The 25,362-nt window shown below is 48.1% G+C and overlaps 1 protein-coding gene and 1 non-coding gene across 4 annotated transcripts in view; both read left to right on the forward strand.

Moving 5' to 3' along the window:
• Nucleotides 1-14,835: 14,835 nt before the first annotated feature.
• TRNAI-GAU (transfer RNA isoleucine (anticodon GAU)) lies at nt 14,836-14,909 on the forward strand. The gene has a single exon. It is a non-coding gene; the product is annotated as a tRNA-Ile (tRNA).
• A 5,732-nt stretch (nt 14,910-20,641) lies between these two features.
• The window catches only part of INPP5J (inositol polyphosphate-5-phosphatase J), a 36,979-nt gene continuing 32,258 nt past the window's right edge, over nt 20,642-25,362 (forward strand). For 2 of the 3 annotated variants that reach the window (XM_028710104.2, XM_077920019.1), the window contains exon 1: nt 20,642-20,786. In XM_028710104.2, coding sequence (XP_028565937.2) covers nt 20,679-20,786 — 108 coding nt within the window. In that variant the 5' untranslated portion in view covers nt 20,642-20,678. The other variant, XM_077920018.1, reaches the window with a different exon arrangement.

Raw genomic sequence — 25,362 nt, forward strand, 5'->3', positions numbered from 1 at the left:
GTTTCTGATTTGATTCCACTTTTCCTTGGCTGTCCCTATTTTCATTGGAGAAATGTTGGAAGGTGTGAAAATGTCCCCATTTTCATTGGAGGGTATGGAGTTATCCTGGAGTGTATAGAGTTATCCGACCCCTGAGCCGTCTGAAGGCAATCCTGTATAGGAATTTTCTTTTTTTAACTGTTTAATATTTTATTATGTTTTTCTCTATGTTGGAAGCTGCCCTGTAGCAGGAACCCCCCCACCCCAATCATTCTGCTTGTACAAACTTCACACACACACACACACACACACTCACACACTACATACGCCACATTTCTGTTATAAATTCATAGAAAATCAACCATACATCGGATTTGCACTGTTCCATTTTTATTTTACTCCATATGACAAGAACTAACAAAGGGGGGTGACTTATTCCTGGTCAGCCATAATCCCTCCACCATCTCAGCACATCTCAGCACATCTGCAGGAGCCCTGCCCAGATGATCCCAGACAGAAGACAATCAAGGCCACAAAGAACTTGCATATGGGAGTGGATTCAGCATGGACTGAAACAAAGGACAATGATCAGATCTTCCCTCAGGGGGCAGGAAACTGCAAACTTCCCTTTGTCTCCTGGAAGTGACTCATGGGGAGGGGGGAAAGGAGGAACCAGCCAGGTGACAAGACACTCAGGTTACCACCAACTCCTCCCTCAACCCCTCCTTTCTGTAATGTATGCATGATGTTTCTGGGGGTGGGCTTGACCTAGAGGAGGGGAATTTCAAAAGTTTTTATAAGACCTTGCACACTATTTTTCTGGGTCTTTCCTCTCTCCTGCAAGTGAGGGGAACACCCTGATGCATCAGTTCAATAAAGGCCAAGCCTACAGGCTGCTGTTTTGCTCCAAGTTATCCTGGTTGGTGTCTTTGTTTTGTCCAAGGGAGCCCTCGGATTTTTCCTGTAACAGCCCCAAGTGGCTGGGACAACCCAGTAAGATGTGTGGGGTATAAAAAGTAAAATTATTATTATGGAATGGGACTTCCCTATTTCCATTGGAGAAAAGTTGGAGCGTATGCAGCTGCCTTTTACTGAATCAGGCCTTCAGCCATCTAGCTCAGTATTGTCTGCACTGACTGGCAGTGGCTGTCTGGGATTGCAAATTGAAGCTGGGATCTTCTACATGCAAAGCAGATGCTCTAACACTGAGCTATGTTCCTTTATTACTCCAACTTAAAAAAAAACAAATCCAGAGCTGAAGTTCTTTATAACCCTTGGGATTTCGGTGGGTGGGAGGGAAATAAACTTTGTATATGCTCAGATGTCTTCTTCCTTCTGTAATAAACAAAATCTGCCTTTATTCCCTTATGGGGGACACAAGAGCCCTTATAGAGTTCTTTGTAGGTTCTCCATTGTTAGGAGAAAATAACAGAGGCCAACCAGAGAATATTGAGAAGCAAAGCAGCTCGTAAGCCTGATCTTTATTGAACTGTTGCAACAGGGTGCTCTCCTCACAGGCAGGAAAGGAGGAGGACCCAGAACCAAGGTGTGCCTGCCCTTATATAGACATTTTAAATTCACTGCCCTGGAGCTCAAGACCACCCCTCCATACATCATACATACATCACAGAAGGGGTGTAACCCAAGACCACCCCCCACAAACATCATACCTACATCACAGAAAAGGCGGTCTACAACAGAAATTTGAATGCTGTTGTTTTTCCTGTCTGCCAGGTTATCTGATAATGCCTTATCTGATTGCCTTTCCTGGTAGTCTGGCCATTCCTTTGAGATGGTGATTACCCCATTCCTGAGACAATGGGAAGGTTCCCTCACACCCTCCCTCCTTGCAGAGAAAACATTTGGTCAGTTTGGGAGTCAAAATGGTTTCAGGACGGTCTTCCTGTGCTGCTCCAGACATGTGGTCCACATATCTGTATGTACATGCTTGGTTGGTACGTTTATGAACATTTATTATATATGTATAAGACCTTACATTTTTTATTACAATTCTTTATGACAGTTTTGTACCTCCCTGGCATCCATCCCAGAGGTGCACGATACCTGCTCTTCCTAGCTAATGCTGGGAGCACCGGGGCAGACCCCATTGCTCAGTAAGATATTGGGGTTAGCACTTTTGCTAAAACATTATTTAATGTACTTTCACCTCCACACGGCAAACTTTGCACCACACCCCAAAAGGGGCTGCAACTTGGTGGTAGAGAAATGGTGTTTCCCTGCCTCCACCCCCCTATAAGAGAGACAGTGTGGTGCAGTAGTTAGAGTATCAGGCTCGGACCAGGAGACCTGGGTTCAAATCCACACTTGGCCATCATGAAGCTTGTTGGTTGTGATCCTAGACCAGGGGCCAGCAAACATTTTCAGCAGAGGACCGGTCCACTGTCCCTCAGACCTTGTGGGGGGCCAGACTATATATCTTTTTTGGGGGGGGGGATGAACGAATTCCTATGCCCCGCAAATAACCCAGAGATGCATTTTAAATAAAAGGACACATTGTAAAAATACACTGATTCCCGGACCGGCCGCTGGCTGGATTTAGAAGGTGATTGGGCTGGATCCGGCCCCCGGGCCGTAGTTTGCCTACCCATGCTTTAGACCAGTCGCTGCTTCTCAGCCTAACCTACCTCGCCGGGTTGTTGTGGGGATTAAATGAGGAAGGGGTCGCCTTGAGCTCCCTGGAGAAACAAAGCTGGGCTATCAACACAATAAACAAGTAAACAGCGTTTGCTGCAGTTGGGTAGAAAACGCAGAACTGGTGGGGAAAGCTGTTCAGTTGGAAAGCTGATAATGTACAGCTTGAACAAGGGTTGGTGGTGGGTGTGGTATGCAAATGTGTTTATTAAGTGCTTAATGACTGGCAATGTCAAGAACAGCATGTACACAAATTGCATAAGGACAGAACGTGCTCTGTTTCCATGCTTAAAAGCAACCACATCAAAATGCCTTCTTCTGTGGGGCTGGAATCTCCACCTTCTGCTATACAAGTCAAAGTGCACAATTCAAAGTGTTGGTGCTGACCTTTAAAGCCCTAAACGGCCTCAGCCCAGTATACCTGAAGGAGCGTCTCCACCCCCATCGTTCTGCCCGGACGCTGAGGTCCAGCGCCGAGGGCATTCTGGCGGTTCCCTCGCTGCGAGAAGCCAAGTTACAGGGTACCAGGCAGAGGGCCTTCTTGGTAGTGGCGCCCACCCTGTGGAACACCCTCCTTTCAGATGTGAAGGAAATAAGCAGCTACCCAATCTTTAAAAGACATCTGAAGGCAGCCCTGTTTAGGGAAGTTTTTAATATTTAACGCTGTACTGTTTTTAACACTTGATTGGGAGCCGCCCAGAGAGGCTTGGGGAAACTCAGCCAGGTGGGCGGGGTATAAATAATAAATTATTATTATTATTATTATTATTATTCGTCTTTGAGCAGGTAACATTTTGTTGCATCCTTGCAAACACCCCATATTAAAGTCCTCCTTGTTTTTGCTCTGGTTAGTTACGGAACGAAGGCAGATGGAGAAAGGAATCATCACTATACAGTATAGTTAGTAGATAAGAATTACTGACTCCTATGGAGAAGCCGCCAAGAATAAAGGGTGTAAGCAAGAAGCAAAGTAACACTTTGTGATTGTTTAATAAAAAATCGTAATAATAAAACCAAGTGTGGGTGTCTGACGGGGAATTTGTGCTACTGGAAAATCTGCTTTAAACAAAACAGCAGTCTCAACCACCTGCTCTGCGTGCAGAAGGTCCCAGGTCCAATCCCCAGCATCTCTAGGTAAGGCTGGGAGAGACCCTGCCTGAAATCCTGAGAGCTGCTGCCATGCTGAGCTAGATGCACCAGCTGGTCAGACTCCATGTAAGGTCTCTTCCCAAGTTCCTAGTTAGGAAAGGGTTATAGCTCAGTGGTAGAGCATCTGTTTTGCATGCAGAAGGTCCTAAGTGCCATCTCCGGCACATCCAAGTAGGCCTGGAAGGGATTCCCTGTCCGAAATCCTGGCGAGCTGCTGCCAGTCCGTGTAGACAGTACTGAGCTAGATAGACCAATGGCCAGAATCAGCGCAGTGAAGGGCTGTGGCTTTATGGCAAAGCATCTGCTTTCTATGCTGAAGGTCCCAGGTTCAATCTTCAGCATCTCTGGCTAGGGCTGGGAATGTCCCCAGAAAGCCTAGAAGGCCGCTGCCAGTCAGTGTGGGCAGTAGTGAGCTAGATGGACCACTGGTCTGAATTGGCATCAGGCAGCTTCCTCTGATCATCTTATTTGCAGCTACAAGTCAAGAATCTCCACGTGTTCAAAGTACTTCAGCCTGCTGGGGTTGTGTGTGTGTTCCTGTGGAACTCCCTCCCACAGGAGGCAGCGAAGGCCAACTTTGATGGCTTTAAAAGAGGACTGGACAAACTGATGGAGGAGAAAACCTAACAATGCCTGCTAGTCATGATGGCTTTGTGTGAACAGGATGCTGGACTAGGTGGGTTAATGACCTGAACCATCAGACTCTTCCTCTGTTCTTATTTTAGGAGCAGGGCCCAAGTTCAAAATTTTTTGGGAAGTGCCATTCTTCACCTTTGCCATACCAGGAGTCTTCTGAAATTTGCATCATTTTATTTTTTATAATAATTCTATTAGTTTTCAATTATATTAATCCAAATATATCATATATCAAATATATCATTATATCAATGCCAAATTACAATACAATTTCCAATATCAATCATTCAAATATCCAATTACATAATTTAGGTGCCCCCCACCCGCATGCTAGAATTGATGGTTTGATAATTTACTTTATTTCTGCGTTCCATAATCTTACTGATTTCAGTTCCATTCCATTCATAATAGCAATCCCTTATACAACAGCTGCAATATTTATAACTTCTATTTGTATTAGCACATATAATGATTTATAAGTCTATAATAATAATATAATAATAATTTATTATTTATACCCTGCCCATCTGGCTGGGTTTCGCCAGCCACTCTGGGCAGCTCCCAACAGAACACTAAAATACAATAACCTATTAAACATTAAAAGCTTCCCTAAACAGGCCTGCCTTCAGATGTCTTCTAAAAGTCTGGTAGTTGTTGTTCTCTTTGACATCTGGTGGGAGGGGATTCCACGGGGCGGGCGCCACTACCGAGAAGAAGGCCCTCTGCCTGGTTCCCTGTAGCTTTGCTTCTCGCAATGAGGGAACCGCAAGAAGGCCCTCAGCACTGGACCTCAGTGTCCAGGCAGAACGATGGGGATGGAGACGCTCCTTCAGGTATACTGGACTGAGGCCGTTTAGGGCTTTAAAGGTCAACACCAACACTTTGAATTGTGCTTGGAAACGTACTGGGAGCCAGTGTAGGTCTTTCAGGACCAGTGTTATATGGTCTTGGCAGCCACTCCCAGTCACCAGTCTAGCTGCCACATTCTGGATTAGTTGTAGTTTCTGGGTCACCTTCCAAGGTAGCCCCACATGGAGCACATTGCAGTAGTCCAAGCGAGAGATAACCAGAGCATGCACCACGCTGGCGAGACAGGTAGGGTCTCAGCCTGTGTACCAGATGGAGCTGGTAGATAGCTGCCCTGGACACAGAATTGACCTGCACCTCCATGGACAGATGTGAGTCCAGAATGACTCCCAGGCTGCGCACCTGGTCCTTCAGGGGCACAGTTACCCCATTCAGGACCAGGGAGTCCTCCACATGAAGGACTCCTCTACACGTGAAGATCTATATACCCTTTTTCTTTCTGTGTGTGGAAACTTGAATCATTTTAAAACAGACAGAATGAAACAGACAAAAACAGTACGCACTACCAACTCCCCCCTAACAAATGCTGACAACAGCCAAGCACACACAGCTTTTGATCAGGGAGCGTTGGAGACAAGGCATGCCCTAAATTATTCACCGTTTCTCAGAATAAGAACCCTGCTAGGAATCTTTCCGTGGATGATCAAAGCACTTGAAGAGAAACAAAGCAGGAAATTTTTTTTAGGCCAAAGAGGAAGGTACACAGATCAAGGGAAATCAGAGCAGACTTCACTAACCTGGGGCCCTCCAGATTTTCTGGACTACAACTCCCATGAACCCAATCTGGCTCTGGAGAACAGCGGCTTTGTGAAGGTCGCAGCTGTCTTGTGACACTGGGAGGTGGGCATTGTGGTGTAAGTTTTTTCAAGGATGTGAGGAAAAAAATTCTGACAAGTCTCTGAGATGCTGCAAGAGCATCTGCTGATTTGGCTGCAACAGACAAATCAAATTTCAAAAAAATTGAAATTGAAAAATTCAAATCAAAATTTCAACTGGGAAAGCAGTCACAGCTGTAAAGGTAAAGGTAAAGGTAAAGGGACCCCTGACCATTAGGTCCAGTCGCCACCGACTCTGGGGTTGCAGCGCTCATCTCGCTTTATTGGCCGAGGGAGCCGGTGTACAGCTTCCGGGTCATGTGGCCAGCATGACTAAGCCGCTTCTGGCGAACCAGAGCAGCGCACGGAAACGCTGTTTCCCTTCCCGCCGGAGCGGTACCTATTTATCTACTTGCACTTTGATGTGCTTTCGAACTGCTAGGTTGGCAGGAGCAGGGACCGAGCAACGGGAGCTCACCCCGTCACGGGGATTCGAACCACTGACCTTCTGATCGGCAAGTCCTAGGCTCTGTGGTTTAACCCACAGCGCCACCCGCGTCCCTAAAACAATAGAATGTCCCTATTTTCATGCAAAATGTGGGAGGGTATGTATACAAAGGCAGTTATGCTTCTGAATACCAGTTACTGGAAACCACAGGACAGGGAGAACGCTCTTGTGCTCGGCTCCTACTTACAGGCTCCCCACTGGGGCTTTGAAAACCGGATTCTGGATGAGATGAGCTATTGGCCTGATCCATTAGCAGACTCGCCTTACGTTCTTATTATTCTCCTTTTTGCACCATCATTTCACACTTTCTCACATGGAATTGCATGTGCCATTTTAATGCCGATTCACCCAGTTTTGGGAGAGATGCTTTTCGGAGCTCCTTGTGGTCCCATTTTGGTTTTAACCACCCTGAATAATCAGGCGCTCGCTCCTAGCTCCTGATCATTTGCTCAGTCTCTCCTCCTGATGCTGTTCTCCTCCAGGATTGCTCAGGGGAGCCTGCCAACCGCAGCTGGTTGCACTAACAAGACCCACCTGTGCCTCTGTTGATTCCAGCTTGGCTCATGCCTGCCATTATCAGGGAGGCACTGCTAAAGAAAAAATAGCCACAGGCAGCTGTTTCTCTGCCTGGCCTGAGGTAGGCCAGCAAGTCCCCTCCCAGGGGTTGATTTCCCAACAATATTGACTTCAGAAACAGAGCTACTACAGACTTGAGTTTCAGGTACAAAATGCAGGTGCCCTCTTCTCAGCTGAAGAGGAACGGTTACGACATTTGCAGTTCAGAGAAAAGGTGAATAAGAGGGGACATGGTAGAGGCGCAAAGAATTATGCATGGAGGACGTAGAGAAAGAAAATGAACAAGATCTACATCCCTTTCCATTTCATTCCCTCCCCCCTTCTTTTTTCCTTTCTCCTCCTGTGATGAGGCTGCATTTTAATGTTTTAATTGTTTTAATGTTGTATTTTAATCTTGTTTTTAAGTTCTATTTCAATCAACTTGTTTTTATTATTGGTTGTTAGCCGTCCTGAGCCTGGTCTTGGCTGGGGAAGGCGGGGTATAAATAAAATTTATTATTATTATTACTCACCACTCACACCAACCTATCACTGCACCTTCATGTTAAGGAAAACTGCACCTGTTGGATTTCCGCCTGGCAGATAGCTAGTAAAGAGGTCTGCCAGGAAAAAATACCCACCCACCCACAAACAAATCACTGACTGGCAGCAAGTTCTCCAGGGTTTCAAACAGGGGACATGGCCAGCTCTACCTGGCGATGGCGAGAATTGAACCCAGGGCATTCTACATCCCAAGTAGATGCTCCAGCCACTGAGCTATGGTCTGCCAGGGCTCTATCCATCCATCCCAATAAGGAATCTTGTGACCCAGGAAGACTCTTAAGAGTCACCAGGCAAGAGTCACAATGCAGGATTTTGACCCCATGGGGAATAGTTCCTTGCCCAAGTGGGAGACAGTTCCTCTGACACCCAGAAGCTGGCAGCTTCTTTCCTCTGCCCAGAAAAGCATATTGCTCAGCCTTCATTGAGGAAGAATGCTACGCTTCTAATAATAACGGGAGATAATAATAAACCCTGACGGTCTCCTGCCTTTGCAAGCGGAGAGTGGATGAGTCACGGCAAATGTGGGTAAATTAAAAAGCCGCCAGGGAGCCTGTGAGTCAGGCGGAATTGCAGGGTTCGGCTGAGCTCTCCGTGCTGAGCAGGGTCATGTGGGGGTCACTCAACAGGGGGCGCTGTCCTCTGTGAGTCAGACTTTCCCTCTGTGAAGCAAGGAAGGGTGCTGGGGGGAGCTGCAGAAGTGGGTGGGTGGCTGCCTGGCCTGAGTGACATGTGGGAAGTGTTCCGCAAGCGGAAAGCTAGAGTGTCAGGGAAGAGGCGGCGGCTTCCAAATACCATTTCTCTGGTGCTGTTTTTTTTCCTTGCATGTGGGTGGGGAGCAGGGAGGTGTTTTCAGGGGGAGGGAGCATTCCTTCATGCATGCGACACCCCGCTCTCACCCCATTTCCGCAGCTTGGAGTGAAAGAGCCTTGGAGTGGGGAGCCTTAAAGGTAAAGGTAAAGGGACCCCTGACCATTAGGTCCAGTCATGGCCGACTCTGGGGTTGCGGCGCTCATCTCGCTTTACTGGCCGAGGGAGCCGGTGTACAGCTTCTGGGTCATGTGGCCAGCAGGACTAAGCCGCTTCTGGCGAACCAGAGCAGCGCACGGAAACGCCGTTTACCTTCCCGCCAGAGTGGTACCTATTTATCTACTTGCACTTTGACGGGCTTTCGAACTGCTAGGTTGGCAGGAGCAGGGACCAAGCAATGGGAGCTCACCCCATCGCGGGGATTCGAACTGCCGACCTTCTGATCGGCAAGTCCTACGCTCTGTGTTTGTCAAAGTGCAAGTAGATAAATAGGTACCACTCTGGCGGGAAGGTAAACGGTGTTTCCGTGCACTGCTCTGGTTCGCCAGAAGCGGCTTAGTCATGTTGGCCACATGACCTGGAAGCTCCCTTGGCCAGTAAAGTGAGATGAGCGCCACAACCCCAGAGTCGGCCACGACTGGACCTAATGGTCAGGGGTTCCTTTACCTTTTAGTGTAGAGAAAAGGCAAGTAAGAAGGGAAATGATAGAATATTATGAAATGATGGCATGGCATGGTGAAAGTGGATACAGAAGATTTTTACTCCCTAAAAGTACTCCCCCCCCCAAAAAAAAATCAGAGTCCTTTTTGTTGAGGATAATCCAGACAGAAATTCCCAGGTGTCAAAAAAGGTTATTTATGCATGCCACTACTGCGGCCCATGTTTTGTTAGCCCAAAAATGGAAAATGAGCGAGGTCCCAACTAAAGAAGAATGGCAACTTAAACTGATGGAATATGCACAGCTTGCAGATCTAACATATAGAACACGAGAACAAGAAGGACATAGGTTTAATAATGGAATACTGAAAGGTTTCGTTTATGTAAAATATGCGGGGATTTTTGTTATGCAACATGAGCCATGGAAAGGGAGGAAGGGAAGTCATTGATATTTTAAGGTTGTTTAAATGAATATTCTAAAATGTAAAACAGAAAACTTAATTAAAATTATTGAGAAATTTTTTACTCCCTCTCTCATAACTCATGGACATTCAGTGCCACTGAATGTTGGCAGAGTCAGGACAGGCTAAAGAAATAACTTCTTCCCACAGAGCAGAGTTAAATGTGTGGAACTCCCTGCCACAGGAGCCATCGATGGCCACCTACCCAGATGGCTCGAAAAGAGGTTTAGGCAAATGTTTTGAGGACAAGGCTACCAGCGGCTGCTAACCATGATGGTTATGCTCTGCCTCCATGGTCAAAGGCAGTAATGCTTCTGAACATTGCTAGGAACCACAGGTAGACAGAGCTCTGTTGAACTCACATCGTGCTTGAGGGTTTCCTACAGGCCTCTGGTCGGCCTCTGTGAGAACAGGATGCTGGGCGAGGTGGGTCGCTGGCCTGATCCAGCAGATTCTGCTTATGTTCTTGTGGCTGAGCTGGGGAGCAGTGTCTGTTGGGTTCAGTTCCTGCTTATGGGCTTCCCATCTGGTTGGCCACTGTGAGATCGGAACCCCAGACTCTCCAGGTGTCCCTATTTTCCAGGGATGTCCCTGATTTTTAGAGAAGCCATCTTGGTTTTTGACTGGATCCCGGAATGTCCCACTTTTCCTTAGGACGTCCCCAGTGCTTTTTTCCTTAAAAAATGTTTAGGGGTATTCTCATTTTGACTCAAGAAGATCACCATTTTATAGTTCAAATCAGGGAACAATAAATACAGTTAATGGACAAAAGTATAAAGATTCACAAAATGTTTAGGGGTATGCGTACCCCTGCATACCCCCCAGAAAAAAAGCACTGGACGTCCCTATTTTCATCGAAATATTGGAGGGTATGGAGTTATGCAAGCCAAGGATATAAGTAACTAGACAACCTTTAGAACACATCTGAAGGCAGCTCTGTATAGGGAAGTTTTCATTTTTAAAAATGTTTAATGTTTTATTGTTTTTATCTATGTTGGAAGGTGCCCATAGTGGCTGGGGCAACCCAGTCAGATGGGTGGGGTATAAATAGTAACATTATTATTATGGGGTAAAAAGGTAAACTGGAACATTAGGTCCAGTTGTGACCGACTCTGGGGTTGCGTCGCTCATCTCGCTTTATTGGCCGAGGGAGCCAGCGTACAGCTCATGTGGCCAGCATGACTAAGCCGCTTCTGGCGAACCAGAGCAGCGCACAGAAACGCCGTTTACCTTCCCACCGGAGGGGTACCTATTTATCTACTTGCACTTTGACGTGCTTTTGAACTGCTAGGTTGGCAGGAGCTGGGACCGAGCAACGGGAGCTCGCCCCGTCGCGGGGATTCGAACCACTGACTTTCTGATCAGCAAGTCCTAGGCTCTGTGGTTTAACTCACAGCGCCACCTGTGTCCCTATTATTAGATAGGAGATCCCTATTTTCATTGGAGAAATGTTGGAGGGTATCGAACCCTCGACCTCTCAGGTTCAATTACAGAGCCTAATAATAACCAATGCAAGCTGTTCTGGAACAGTGATCAAAGTGTGGAAGGGGGTGGGAACATATTCTGGAATGAATGTCAGAGCAGCAGAGAAACCTCTAATTAGAGAAATATCGCAAGTCTCAGCGGTGTGGGGGGGTAGGATTCCAAAACCAGCAATAGGGCATCACCTTTATATTAGAGATAGGGGACCTTTCTTTCAGCCTGGGGGGCTGCATTCCCTTGTGGGCAGCCAGTTGGGGGCCGCACACCAGGGATGGTTGGGGCCAGAGGCAAACATAGGTGGAGTCATGAATGCAACTCCTTCCTTCATACAGTTTGGCTGCATTCCAGCTACGCAAGTGAGAGGTTTGGACAGAAATGTCTTTCCACCCTTCATCCAGGCAGTGTAAAGGATGTGCTCCATGTGGGTGGAAGCACTCAGGGAGGATCTGGAGCAGGGCTTGTAGGGAGTGTAGGCACAGGCTGGGGAGAGTCCTGGGGGCCAGGTGATGAGGACTGCGAGGGCCACAATCACATTGAGATCTTTGTCTTTCCAAAGTAGCCTGAACATTCACGCAGAACCACTGTGTGGTGCAACGTAAGATGAGCTGGGCAGGTGGCAGATGAAGATGATGGACTTTTCGGAGCTAGTCGACCTGACTGGAAGAGTCTGCGACCAGAAGGAGGAGGAGGAGGAGGAGGAGGAGTACCAGGAGGAATGGACGAAATTTAAAGACTGTTTAGTTAAATATGTTGAGTTAACTTCATTGGAAAAGCTTGCAAATACCAGATAGGCTTAGGATTTAAATATGTAATGTGATGAATTAATATGTTCAATGCCAAATTTGAAAGAAAGAAAGATGTTAAGTGATTAAGTTAATTTTATAAGAATATTGGTTTTGGAGAAGTGTTGAAATGATATACACCGAAATTCAACCAGGGGGATACAAGGAAGTCACTTAACAATGTTACTAAGATTGGTTTAAATATGGCTGAGATTTATGTCTGTTTGCCTATTTGTTTGTTTAATTTTTTTTTGGAAAATTAATTTTAAAAATGAAAAAAAGAAATATAAGCTGGGCAGGATCACGCCTGTGCATAGCTGTCAATGTTTCCCCTTTTCAAAGGGAAATTCCCTGTTTCTGAATAGGATTCCTCGCAAGAAAAGGGAAAAGTTGACAGCTATGGGCCTGTGGCCCATCTCGTCCTGCATCCTGGTGCCTTTGGCAGGTCCCACCCCCACCCCAACGGAGGAGACCTGGTGTGCATAATTAGCTGGATAAGAGGGTACAAAAGGTTGTGCCCTATTTTTGAAAGCTCCCATACCCTAAAGACGCTCCCCCTGCAAGTGGAAAAGTAGCACATCAGGAAGCCGGCTAAACTAGACTTTCCTCCCTTCGCATAATATTAGTTTAATTTGCAGGGGATGTCGTTCCTGCGTGGGGACTGAGAGCATCCCAAAATGTGATCTCTTCCTATACTATTTTACGATTCTACTACACAGGCTTGCCCAGCCTAAATGCAGTGATCTGCTTTTTTCTCGTTGTTGTCTCTGACTACTTCCAGACAATCTCCTTATTGGGCACCCATTTTGATTTGTTGTGGGGAGGTGAGATGCCATTGTCTCAAGTTTGTATTAATCCCACGTTTTCTGGTGCATTACTACAGATGCCCTGGGGGGTCCTTTAGGGGAGAAGGGGAAGAAATGGGTTTGTTGCACCAAATGAACTTGGATTGCACAGCCTGGATGGGACTGAATCCCACTGGAAAAGAGCCTCAGTCTGGAAGGGTTTTCTGAGATCAGCCATTTGGCTGCAGTCCTGCCATGAACCACCAGGGGGCAGAGATTCCTCCCTGTGTTGAGCGCTCAGCCCCAGGGAGTTTGGCGCATGCTTGAAAGGTTACCGGTATATATGTGTGTGTGTGTCTGTGTGTGTGATGCTCAGGAAAAAGCCTCGAGGCCATCCAAAGTTCATTGCGGTCTGTGCACCTGTTGTAAAGGAAAAGGACACTGCATGGAGAATAAATACTTCCGGATATGTGAGCTGGTGTGGTGCAATGGCTGAAACATTCGTTTCATTTCATTTCATTTCAATACCGCTTTATATTTTTAAGAAAAATCTCAAAGCTGTTTACAGCATATTAAAACATCAATAAAACAATCCAAAACCAAACATTTCTGAAGAAAGTCAAATATAGAGTATACAGTCAAAGCAACATAATTAACAGAAAACTAAAATATTAGATTTCAGAATAAAACATTAGAAAGGTGGTCAGCTAGAGAATAAATATTTAATACAAACAAAGTTAACAAAAAGAAATCTTAAACATTTCAAAAAAAATTGCTAACTGAAGACAAATATAAAATGCACATTTAAAACAGCATAATTAACAAGAGAATAAAACATTATCATATCCAGTATATTCAAAGATAGGAACAAAAGCACACAGGAAGGCTGCCTTATACTGAGCCAGACCAGTGGTCCATCTAGCTCAGTAGTGTAAACACTGACTGGCAGCAGCTGCCCAGGGTCCAGGCCGGGAGTCTTTCCCCAGCCCAAACTGGATATACCAAGGACTTAACCTAGGACCTTCTGCATGCAAAGTGCTCTACCGCTGCGCTGCAGCCCCTCACTACACTACATTAGACCACTGGGTCCATCTAGTTCAGTGTTGTCTGCACTGACTGGCAGCAGCTCTCTGAGGTTCCAGGCAAGGAAGAGCTGATATCAAGGCAGGTCTATGCATACATTTAAAGCACATTCAACACACCTTCCTCTCCAATGAGGATCCTGGGAAATGTAGTTTCTGCCCCACTGAGCTGCAGTTCGAAGAACCCTTAACAGATGAAAGTTCCTAGGATTATTTGAGAGACGTCATGTGCTTTAAATGAGTGTTGAATGTGCTTGGAATGTATGGATTCAATCTGCTCATTTTCGCAGCTGAAGGACTCATCCCAGCCAGATCAAAAGCACAGAGCAGGGAGGATCCCAGGGGATCCATAGAGAGAAGCCTGGCGGGGGGGGGCAGGGGAGCAGCACAGGCAGCCCTCAACCTTCCCCCCACCCTTCCTTCCATTTTCTGTGAACTGCCCTGAGACCTCCGGGTATAGAGCAGTATATAAATTCAAAAAAGAAAGAAAAATAAAATAAATATTTTTTTGAAAAATTTGTGAATGTAATAGAAAAGTAAAAAGAAAGAATAAGAAATGATAAAATAGTAATGTTAACTTTAAAAAAACAACCACAGAGAACAGACAACAAAAATCCATTGCAAGATGACCTTAACAATAAGAATATCCCATCCGTGCTGATGTAGCCTTGTAAATTAATGCAGGCAGCCCAAATATCCAAACATGTGTCTGAATGAAATCGACACTGATAAGCCGTGCAGTCAAACCCAGGAAGGGCAGGGAGACCTGGAGGAAGATTGTTGTCCTTCCATCCTTGCAATGGAAGCCTCTCAGCCATCATGAGGGCTTTAGCGATCCATCAACGTGAGATTTCCCTGCTCTGTCCAGCTCTGGTGGGGGATCTTGAGTCTCACAGGAGCAACCCAATCCAGAAGAGCATAGCTAGGACCAGGACCTTGGACAGCTCCAAGGGACCCTGTACTGTTCATGCGGCTTCACCTCAAAAAGGCTATTGCAGGTTCATGAGAGGCAAGCGAAGTGATCCAGGGGATGGAAGGAAGTGGAGAGGCTGCAGCCTGGATAGCTCAGTTGGTTAGAGCGTGGTGCTGATAACGCCAAGGCTGCAGGTTCAATCCCTGTATGGGACAGCTGCATATTCCTGCATTGCTGGGGGTTGGGTGATCCTCAAAGTCCCTTCCAATTCTACGATTTAGGGCTTTTTAAGCTATGGTTTTCCCAGTGGTGATGTATGGAAGTGAAAGCTGGACCATAAAGAAGGCTGATCGCTGAAGAATTGATGATTTTGAATTATGGTGCTGGAGGAGACTGCATGGACTGCAAGAAGATTAAACCTATTCATTCTGAAGGAAATCAGCCCTGAGTGCTCACTAGAAGGACAGATCCTGAAGCTGAGACTCCAATACTTTGGCCACCTCATGAGAAGAGAAGACTCCCTGTTGGGAAAGATGGAGGGCACAAGGAGAAGGGGACGACAGAGGACGAGATGGCTGGACAGTGTTCTCGAAGCTACCAGCATGAGTTTGACCAAACTGCGGGAGGCAGTGGAAGACAGGAGTGCCTGGCGTGCTCTGGTCCATGGGGTCACAAAGAGTCGGACACGACTAAATGACTAAACAACAACAACAACAAGTTTAGAGAAAAGACAGCTAGGCAATGCCATGATAGAAGTTTATGAAATCATGCATTGCATGGAGAAAGAGGACTGAAAAAAAGTTTTCCCTTCCCCTGTCATAGTCCTAGAATTCATGGACATCCAACAAAGGTGGATGTTGGAAGTTGGAAATAAAGTCCATCTTCACACAGAGCATAAACTGTGGAACTCACTGCCACAGGAGGCAGTGATGACCACCAACTTAGAGCATTTTAAATAATATATTGTTTTTCTCCCCACCCCATTCTTGTTTTTTTTTTTGTCATGTATTTCATGCTTTAATGTTGTATTTTTATGTTGTGAAGTGCCCTGGGATCTGTGCATGAAGGGCAGCATGCAAGTTTGATAAATAATCATAATAATTTAAAAGAGGATTGGACAAATCCATGGAGGAGAAGGCTACTAGTCATGATGGCTATCTTCTGACTCCATGGTTGGAGGGAGCAATGCTTCTGAATACCAGTTCCTGGAAGCCACAAGAGGGGGAAGTGCTCTGGTGCTCGAATCCTGCTTGCTAGTTTCCTATAGGGGTATCAGGTTGGCCATGGGATGTGGGTGGCGCTGTGGTCTAAACCACTGAGCCTCTTGGGTTTGCCGTTCAGAAGGTCGGCAGTTCGAATCCCCATGACGGAGTGAGCGCCCATTGCTCTGTCCTAGCTCCTGTCAACCTAGCAGTTTGAAAGCACATCAGTGCAAGTAGATAAATAGGTACTGCTGCGGTGGGAAGGCAAATGGTGTTTCCGTGCGCTCTGGCTTCCATCGCAGTCAGTGGCGGAGGAAGAGGCATGCGGGAGGAGTGCACTGCCCCCAGCAGCATGATACCTGCGGGGTGCCATCGCAGCTGCCCCCCGCCTGTGCTGGGTACCATGCCCTTATGGACGGCACACCACGCCCCTACAGGAGGTGCGCCACGCGCCCAGGACACGCGCCAGCCCCATCCCTGCCTGCTCTCCCCCGCCCCCCAGTGCCAGAGCATGAAGTTCTGCCACTGATCACAGCATCCCGTTGTGCCAGAAGTGGTTTAGTCCTGCTGGCCACATGACCCAGAAAGCTGTCTGTGGACAAACGCCGGCTCCCTCAGCCTGAAAGCAAGATGAGTGCCGCATCCCCACAGTCGCCTTTGACTGGACTTAACCATCCAGGGGTCCTTTACCTTTACCTTTTATCTGTCTGGTTGACCACTGTGAGAACAAGGATGCTGGACTAGATGGGCCATTGGCCTGATCCAGCAGCCAGAGTCTTATGTTTAGGCCCAAGACATGTTGCCTCTGCAGGGAGCTCCAGCCAGCTGAAGCCTTGTGTGGACTGACCAGGGAAGACATCCCATCCCTGAGTCTGCAGGTGAGGGAGGAGCTGCTTCAGGTAAGTCAACCTCTTCGCCCTCAGCTCTTTTCAGGTCCTCTGCTGTGGGCAGCCCAGGCATTGCTTCTCCAGAGATTCTGGAGGCATCTCGGTGCAGGCCTGAGGCCAGGCAGACCTGTACCTTCTCCAGACTTCATGATATTGGGGGTCTCCTTGACACATGTGCTTGTAACAGAGGCAAGCAAGTGACAATGATAAGAACATAGAAGACTGGAAAATGCTTATTGAATATATGGGGGTGGGTGGGAATTGTGTGCATGTGAAAACATTGGGAGCATTAAGATAAATTCAATTTTTGTTGCATGTAATAATGGAATTCTGAATGGTATAGTTTCTGTTAAATATGCAGGGATTTATGCTGAGAGCCAGTGTGGTGTAGTGGTTAAGAGTGGTAGTCTCGTAATCTGGGGAACCGGGTTCGCTTCCCCGCTCCTCCACATGCAGCTGCTGGGTGACCTTGGGCCAGTCACACTTCTCTGAAGTCTCTCAGCCCCACTCACCTCACAGAGTGTTTGTTGTGGGGGAGGAAGGGAAAGGAGAATGTTAGCCGCTTTGAGACTCCTGAAGGGCAGTGAAAGGCGGGATATCAAATCCAAACTCTTCTTCTCTTCTTCTTCTTCTATGCAAAATGAACCATGGAAAGATAAGAAGGGAAGTCACTGACATGTTAAGGTTGTTTAAATGAATATTCTAGAGTGTAAAAAAGAAAATTTAATAAAAAATTATATGTATATAAAAAAAGAACATAGCCCTGCTGCAACGGGCCATCTAGTCCAGCATCCTGTTCTCACAGTGGCTGATCAGATGCCCATTATGGGAAGCCCGCCAAGCAAAGAATTATAGAGTTGGAAGGGACCACAAGGGTCATCTAGCCCAGCCCCCCCTACAATGCAGGAATCTTTTGCCCCAATGTGGGACTCAAACCCACAACCCTGATATTAAGAGCCTCACGCTCTACCAACTGAACTATCCCAAATGGCAGTACCTGAGTGCAGCAGTACTCTCTGATTGTCACTCTCCCTATTTTTTGGTATACAGAGGTAGACTGTGCCTGAGCATGGAGGTTCTATCAGAATCGCCCTCCATAAGAAGGGTCTTGCCAGACCGGGCCATCTAGTGTAGCATCCTGTTTTCACAGTGGCCAAATGTTGGAGGGGGCGTCCGTGTGCTCAGAGCCGCCTGGAATTCAAACAGGACATCTGTTGATCGATTTTGGCAAAGAAGGATTTGAACCGGATATCCACACATGCCTATCCGCAGCCGAACTGAATCAAGCAAGGAAGGGCACGTGCATCCGTGACTTTGGGAAGGTCGGTGAACGAGATGGGCTATTTATTTTCCTGTCTGAAACGTTTTTCACCCTGCCCTGCAGCCGAGAGCCAGTGTGCCTTACATAGAATCAATAGAAACAAGATGATGGGGTGGGTGAGTGGCTATGTGTGCTTTAGCGCTGAAGGGCTGTAAAAGGGCAAAAAAACAGCAGCACCGCCCCTCTCTTTGGGACAGTGACCTAGTTTGAAGTGCAACTGAGAAAAAGGAGAGGGAAACAGGAGGAAGCAGCAACCTTGCAGGGGTCAAAGCAGCCTCCCCTGACCTGGACCCCACCCCCAGCTGGCCCCCCAGCAAGCATGGCCATTTGGGGAGATCGCTTCCATCACCCCCAGCCAGCACGTGTGCACGAAACTGCAGCAAAATATCATCAGCTGTTGCCACAGAAAACATAAAGCTCTTCCTCGCATTCACTGGATCCTGCCTCTACTCAGTTACCTCTGACCAATAACTTAGGGGGACACTGAATGCCTTGATGGAGAGTTGGGCTGTAAAAGCCAAGCCCAGTTTTTTCTATAAGAGTTATATTAGCGTTATTATTATTATCATTAGTAGTTGGGACGCGGGTGGCACTGTGGGTTAAACCACAGAGCCTAGGACTTGCCGATCCGAAGGTTGGCAGTTCGAATCCCTGCGACGGGGTGAGCTTCCGTTGCTCAGTCCCTGCTCCTGCCCACCTAGCAGTTTGAAAGCATGTCCAAGTGCAAGTAGATAAATAGGTACCGCTCCGGCGGGAAGGTAAATGGCGTTTCCGTGCACTGCTCTGGTTTGCCAGAAGTGGCTTAGTCATGCTGGCCACATGACCCAGAAGCTGTATGCTGTCTCCCTCGGCCAATAAAGCGAGATGAGCACCACAACCCCAGAGTCGGCCACGACTGGACCTAATGGTCAGGGGTCCCTTTACCTTTAGTAGTAGTACCTCTCCTCTTCCTCCCAAGAAGGGGTACTTCTTGTGAGATGCAGGTGCCACAATAAGTTGACCTGCCTTGGGTACACCCTGACTTAGAAAAATAGGAGCCAACTCCTAGGGGCCGAGGTCCCTTCTGCCACAACCCCCCCTCCAAATTGAGGGGGCCAAGCCCCTTCAAAGTTGATGGACATTGCCATTCAAATGCTGTCCCTGTGCCATGTCTTGTGATGAATTCTGTGGGGCGGGGCTCATGGATGTAGCCAGGATTTTTGTTAGCGGGCAGGTTTTTGTGGGGGGACGGACAGAACCTCAGATTTGTATTGGTTTTGATTTATTTAGGTGGGCAGCTGCCCATCTGTCTCCCCCTTGGCTACGCCCATAGTTGGGCTTACATTGCCCCCCCCAATATTTCACAGTTATGCCTTGGTACTCAAACAACTTGCAACCCAAACACTGCAAACCTGGAAGTAAGTGCACCGGTTTGCGAACTTTTTTTGGAAGCCAAACATGGAGCAATCGGAAGCGTAACACTTAAAACGGAGCGTTACGCTTCCGATTTGAGTGCCACACTTCCATTTTGAGTGTTACGATGAGGCCTGTCTGTTTTTGCTACTTATTTTGCATTTTTGCGGCTCTTTTTTGTTTTGTTTTTGTGACTGTGTGGAACCCAGTTCAATTACTGATTGTGTGTCTGCAGTACATTGATTATTGCTTTCATTTTATGGATCAATGGTCTCGTTAGATAGTACTGTAAAATTCATGTTAAACTGCTGTTTTAGGGGTTGTTTTTAAAAGTCTGGAACGGATGAATCCGTTTTGCATTACTTTCTATGGGAAAGTGTACCTTAGTTTTGGAACACTTTGGTTTTGGAACGGACTACCGGAACAGATTTGGTTTGAGAGTCAAGGTACCACTGTATTCAAGTTGGCACTCCTGCTTGGAAAGATCAAGGAACAGTAGCCCTTCCAACCCAGCCAGATGAGCAGGTTATAAATAATAATTTTATTATTATTATTATTTATTACAGTGGTACCTCGGGTTAAGAACTTAATTCGTTCCGGAGGTCCGTTCTTAACCTGAAACTGTTCTTAACCTGAAGCACCACTTTAGCTAATTGGGCTTCCCGCTGCTGCTGTGCCACTGGAGCACAATTTCTGTTCTCATCCTGAAGCAAAGTTCTTAATCCGAGGTACTATTTCTGGGTTTGCAGAGTCTGTAACCTGAAGCGTCTGTAACCTGAAGCGTATGTAACCCGAGGTACCATTATTATATTATATTATATTATATTATATTATATTATATTATATTATATTATATTATATTATATTATATTATATTATATTATATTATATTATATTATATTATATTATATTATATTATATTATATTATATTATATTATATTATATTATATTATCGGACTCCGTTGGGAATCTCCTCCTGCTGCTCACGAGGACTAGCGGCTTGGACTGTATTTTTAGCAAAGGAAAGCCGCGCTTCTTCTCCGCAGCGCCCCCCCGCGGCTGTCCGCAGCGCGCTCCTGCGCCTTTAAATCCTCCGGCAGGTTGCCGGCTCCGGTGACGTCACGGGCTGCCCGGGCTGCGGGAGGGAGCTCAGCATCGCCGGGGAAGGAGCTGCGCACGCGATGGAGCAGCAGCAGCCGCCGCCGCCGCTCAGCAGCGCCAACAGCAGCCGGAGGAAGCAGGCGCTGGCCAGGGGCCGAGCCGCCTCGGGGGCGTCCGAGCGGCGCCAGGTGAGCGCGGACGGGGCCGGCCCTCCTGGCCGCAGGTGGACGGAGGCCATTGGCGGAGCCGGCGGGCCCCGGAGCCAATGGCCGGGCAGGTGAAGGAGAAGGCGAAGGTGGCCCTGGCTGGGGAGGCGAAGGGGCGACGGTGGGGAGGGAGCCAGGAATCCGGAATCCCAGCATGGGGGCTCAGGTGTGTAAGTTAGGCACGCTCCGGGTGCGTGGGAGGGGGAGCCTCCCGGGACTTAGCGAGCGGCTGTCTGGCTCGCTCATCCCCCCACCTCCTCTGGGAAATGGGTACACGCAGAGTCTGGGCAGAAAGGAGGGGGCTGGCTTCTGGGTGTGGGGTGGTGGGTGGAGGGGGCTGGTTCTTAAGCATTGCGGGGGGGCGTTCAGAGGTGCTTATCTGTTCATTGTGTGCGCGCACGTGTGAGTGCTTGCAGCACCGGGGAGGTGAGACGGGGGATGCTTGAAGACCACCGAGCACCGCATCTCAGAAGCGCCAGCCAGGTTTTGAGAAGGGACCCCCTCCTGCCACCGCCACCCCCTTTATAGCGTGCGTGTGGTGGTCCATTCGGTGCAAGGGTGAGCTTCCGATTCTGACAGGTGTGCATTCTGGGGCTGCCTATTTTCCGGATCGGTCTGGGATGGATTTCCCCCTCCCCGCAGGAAGACTCTGAGGTGCCCATTGTACGGAGCTGGGCTCTGCCGCTGTTTCCAAGAGGCGCTCTGTTCTCTCCTCCCCCTGCCCCAGATTCCAGGTTGCTTGCTTGCTTGTTTATTTATCACCTGCTCATAACATTTATATCCTACCTTATTTTCCTCCAATGAGCTCAAGGTGGTATATGTGGTTCTCCCCTCAGTTAATCCCCGCAACAACAACCCTGTGAGGTAGGCTAGGCTGAGAGGCAGTGATTGGCACCCAAGATCACCCAATGAGTTCTGTGGCTGAACAAGGGATTCAGATCTCTCCTCCCCCCCCCCTTATTTATTCCTCAGGACAAACCTGTGAACCTGGTTTGGCACCCAAGATCACCCAGTAAGTTTCATGTGGCTGAGTGGAGGATTCGAACCCTGGTCTCAGCCAGACATTCTAACCATGACAACCTGCTGGCTCTCAGCCTTTGCTTATGGGGAAGAGGGTGACATAGTGGTGATGGACAGGCAGACCCCCCCACCCCACACAACCCCCCTTCTCTGCTAATGCCATCTCCCTTGTTATTATTATTACTATCATCATCATCAACCTTGGCACAATATTATAATCAATTAGTGCTAGGGGGCTCTGTAGAGCAAAATATGCAAAGGGTGGTTCCCTGCCCCAAACGGCTTACAATCTAATTTTAGACACGTGGGGGGGGGGTTGGGGTGAAGTAAGGATAACGGCAGATGGAGGAATCTTGAAAGGGAGCTTTAAACGCCTACATGGCCTTTGTTTCAGATGGTGTGTGTGTGTTTGTGTGTAGATTGGGTGTGTGGGGTTGAACGAGGGGCTTTGCGGAAGTGGTGGGTTTACATGGACACCCCCTGCCTGATGCCCCCAGATGTCCCATGTCACCTTTCCAGGGAAATGTGCCTTTTAAATCTTTCCTGGGTGCCCCTTCGTCACACCTCCTGCCAGCTGCCATCCTGGTGTCTAAGCTACACCTTCTCCCCCTCCCTTCTTTTCTCCAGCTCTTGCTGGGGCCGGACTCCTTTGGTGCCCTTGCCCATTCTAGTGCCAGCTGGTCTGCGGGCAAATCCTTTTTTTTTTTTTTTTGGAGTCTGCAGCTGGCACTGTCGAGCAAACACCCCCTTTTCCTCTCTCCTCCTGCTGGTGGCAAAAGCGCCCGGGGTCTGCCTGCCGCAGGCACTCTGTGCCCGCTTCCTGCTTACGGGAGATGCAAAAGCATGGATGCCAAGGTGAATGAATATGCCCACCTGGCAGCAGCAGCAGCAAGGCGGGCATTGGGCAGGCCCAGGCAGAGAGGGAGGGGAGGCTGGGAGAGGAAGCTCTCTTCTGGGGAAAGGGAGCCGGGGAGAGAGGACGTCCTCTACCTTTCTCGCTGTCAGCAGGACTGGGAGCTCTGCAACCAGCCGGGCAGAGCAGGAGAGAGAGGGGAAGGGAATTGAAGGGCACGTAAGCTGCGAGAGATGTGCACTGTGGAGGGCAGAAGGTGCCCACCAATCCTCTATCGCAGGTGGTGCTATTTGGGGCTGCTGGGGTGGAAAGCGGGGCTGCCCCCCCCCCAATAGACAGCACCATCTCATTTTAGTTTTGTGTTGTCCCCATCCTCCTCTGCGCTGAGTTTGCCAAGGGCAACACTGACAGAGGAGGAGGAGGAAGCGGTTTTGGCAGTGCCACCCCCTGGACCGGATGTCTCTAAGAAGGCTGGCAGGTGGGGGCTGGCTGAGGTTGGTGGGCCTGTTTTCCACAATGGCACTAATAAACCAGCCCCCACTGATTTTGATTGTGAGCCCTAGCAGACTCCCTTTTTGCAGTCGGGCAGAGCGGTGTGGCATAGAGGCGAAAGTGTCGGGCGAGACCCGGGTTCAAATTCCCACTCGGCCACAAAGCGACCTTGGGCTGGTGGCCGCTGCCTCTCAGCCAAAACCCACTCCAGAGGGTGGTTGTGTGGCTTAAAGAGAAGGAACACTCTCCATCCCACCTTGAGCTCCATGGAGAAAAATGCAATAAATAAATTAAGTGCACAGATGGGGAAACTGAGGCAGGAGGGACTTTTCCTCAGAAAGCTAAAAAAACCCTGCTTTTCCCCCCATTTGTGGGGTGCAAGGGAAGGAGGGGTCAGCCCAAGGAAGCTTGGAGAAAGGTTAATCTTTCCTTTCTTTGAGGATTTAGCATGTAATGAATACTGTGTTGAAATTGCTTCCTGTAAGATTTCCCGAGGGCAGGAAAAGTGTGTGTGTGTGTGTGTGTTTAACCCTGTATTGAAGTTCAGAGTGGGTGGTCCAGCCCTTTCAAAAACTCCATGTAGTTCTTTCTCACACGCAGGATCCGAGCCTCAGAGCTCATTTTCACTACCAGGTTTTGAGCCCCAAAGACGAGCGATGTCATTGCCAACAAGGGAGCGCTCAAGAGCATGTGCAGAGTGCATTTCTCTTGGACAGTGCTGTCAGCACCGTTTGTCTTCTAGTGCAGGTGTTGGCAGTGGGTCTTTCTGGCAGGCTGGAGGCCTCAGGCCTCTCCGACAGGAGCAGGCTGCAACTCACTGGTGAAGCCCGCACAGACGCTCCAGCCTCCAGTCCCTGCAATTCCCTCTTGGAAAAGCTTTCTGGAGTGAGAAGCCATGTTAAGTCACATTTGCCCCATCCATTTAAAACACTGCAATACCTCTTTGAGCAACCATGACTCCCCTCCCCCCAAATAATAATTTTGGGAGCTGTAGTTTGTTGGAGGTGCTGAGAGCTGTTAGGAGACTTCCCTATTCCCATCACAGAGCTACACTTCCCACAGCTCCCTGAGAAGAGGGATTGTTAAACCACAGTGCAAAAACCACAGTCTGTATGATCATGATGTTAAAAGCTCAACCTATGTATTTATTTTTAAACTTATTCCACTTATCCTCCAAGGAGCTCCCTCGTCCCCCCCCCCAGTTTTATAGTCACAACAACCCTGTGAGCCAAGAGGCAGCGACCGGGCCAAGGTAAGGAGCTTCATGACTGAAGCGGGGATTCGAACCTTGGTCTCCCAGGTCCTAGTCTGACACTCTAACTGCTGTGCCACACCAGCTCTCAAAGTCTAACCCTGGCATAAGTCCTATGTAATAAGAATACAAGAAGTTGCCTTATACCGAGGCTCAGTATCTAGCTCAATATTGTTTACACTGCCTGCACTTTTCGAACTCGGGACATTTCCAGCCTCATCTGGAGAGGCCAGGGATTGAACCCGAGTCCTTCTGCATGCAATAATACAGGAGCTTTTCCACTGAGCTATGGCCCCTAGTCCCTGTGGCTGGCTAGTTTCTCTGCTCTGAAACTGGGGTGGGGACTGTTGATTCTTGTTTACGGAATGCTGTCTGCATATGTTGGGGGCACTGCAGGGAAGACCCTCTCGCTGTGTATGGGGAGATTGTTGAATATTGATTTGCTGTTAGCCTGACTCAGTCGGTTTCTTTGTCCGAGCTATCAAGGCAATTAGAGTCTGGTTTAAAAAAAAAAAAAGGAGGCAGGCGAGGGCTCTTTCCCTGATATGGTGATATTGAATGTATTATTACAGTGCTTCTTATAAGAACAACTAATTACTGATTATACACAATTTAAAAAATGACTTAATATAATAATAGAGCTGTTAGATGGTGGAACAGACCGCTTTGGAACGTAGTTGAATCTCTTTTGTTGGAGGTTTTTAAGGCAGAGTTTGGGTGGTCATCTTTAGCTGTTATTCTTGCATTGCCAGGGTTGGTCAAGAGAGGACCGTTGGGATGATGATGATGATGATCATTTCTATACCGCGGGTTAAACCACAGAGCCTAGGACTTGCTGGTCAGAAGGTCGGCAGTTCGAATCCCCGTTACGGGGTGAGCTCCCGTTGCTCGGTCCCTGCTCCTGCCAACCTAGCAGTTTGAAAGCACGTCAAAGTGCAAGT

Source organism: Podarcis muralis, chromosome 16 (assembly GCF_964188315.1).
Source record: "Podarcis muralis chromosome 16, rPodMur119.hap1.1, whole genome shotgun sequence".
Classification (NCBI taxonomy): domain Eukaryota; kingdom Metazoa; phylum Chordata; class Lepidosauria; order Squamata; family Lacertidae; genus Podarcis; species Podarcis muralis.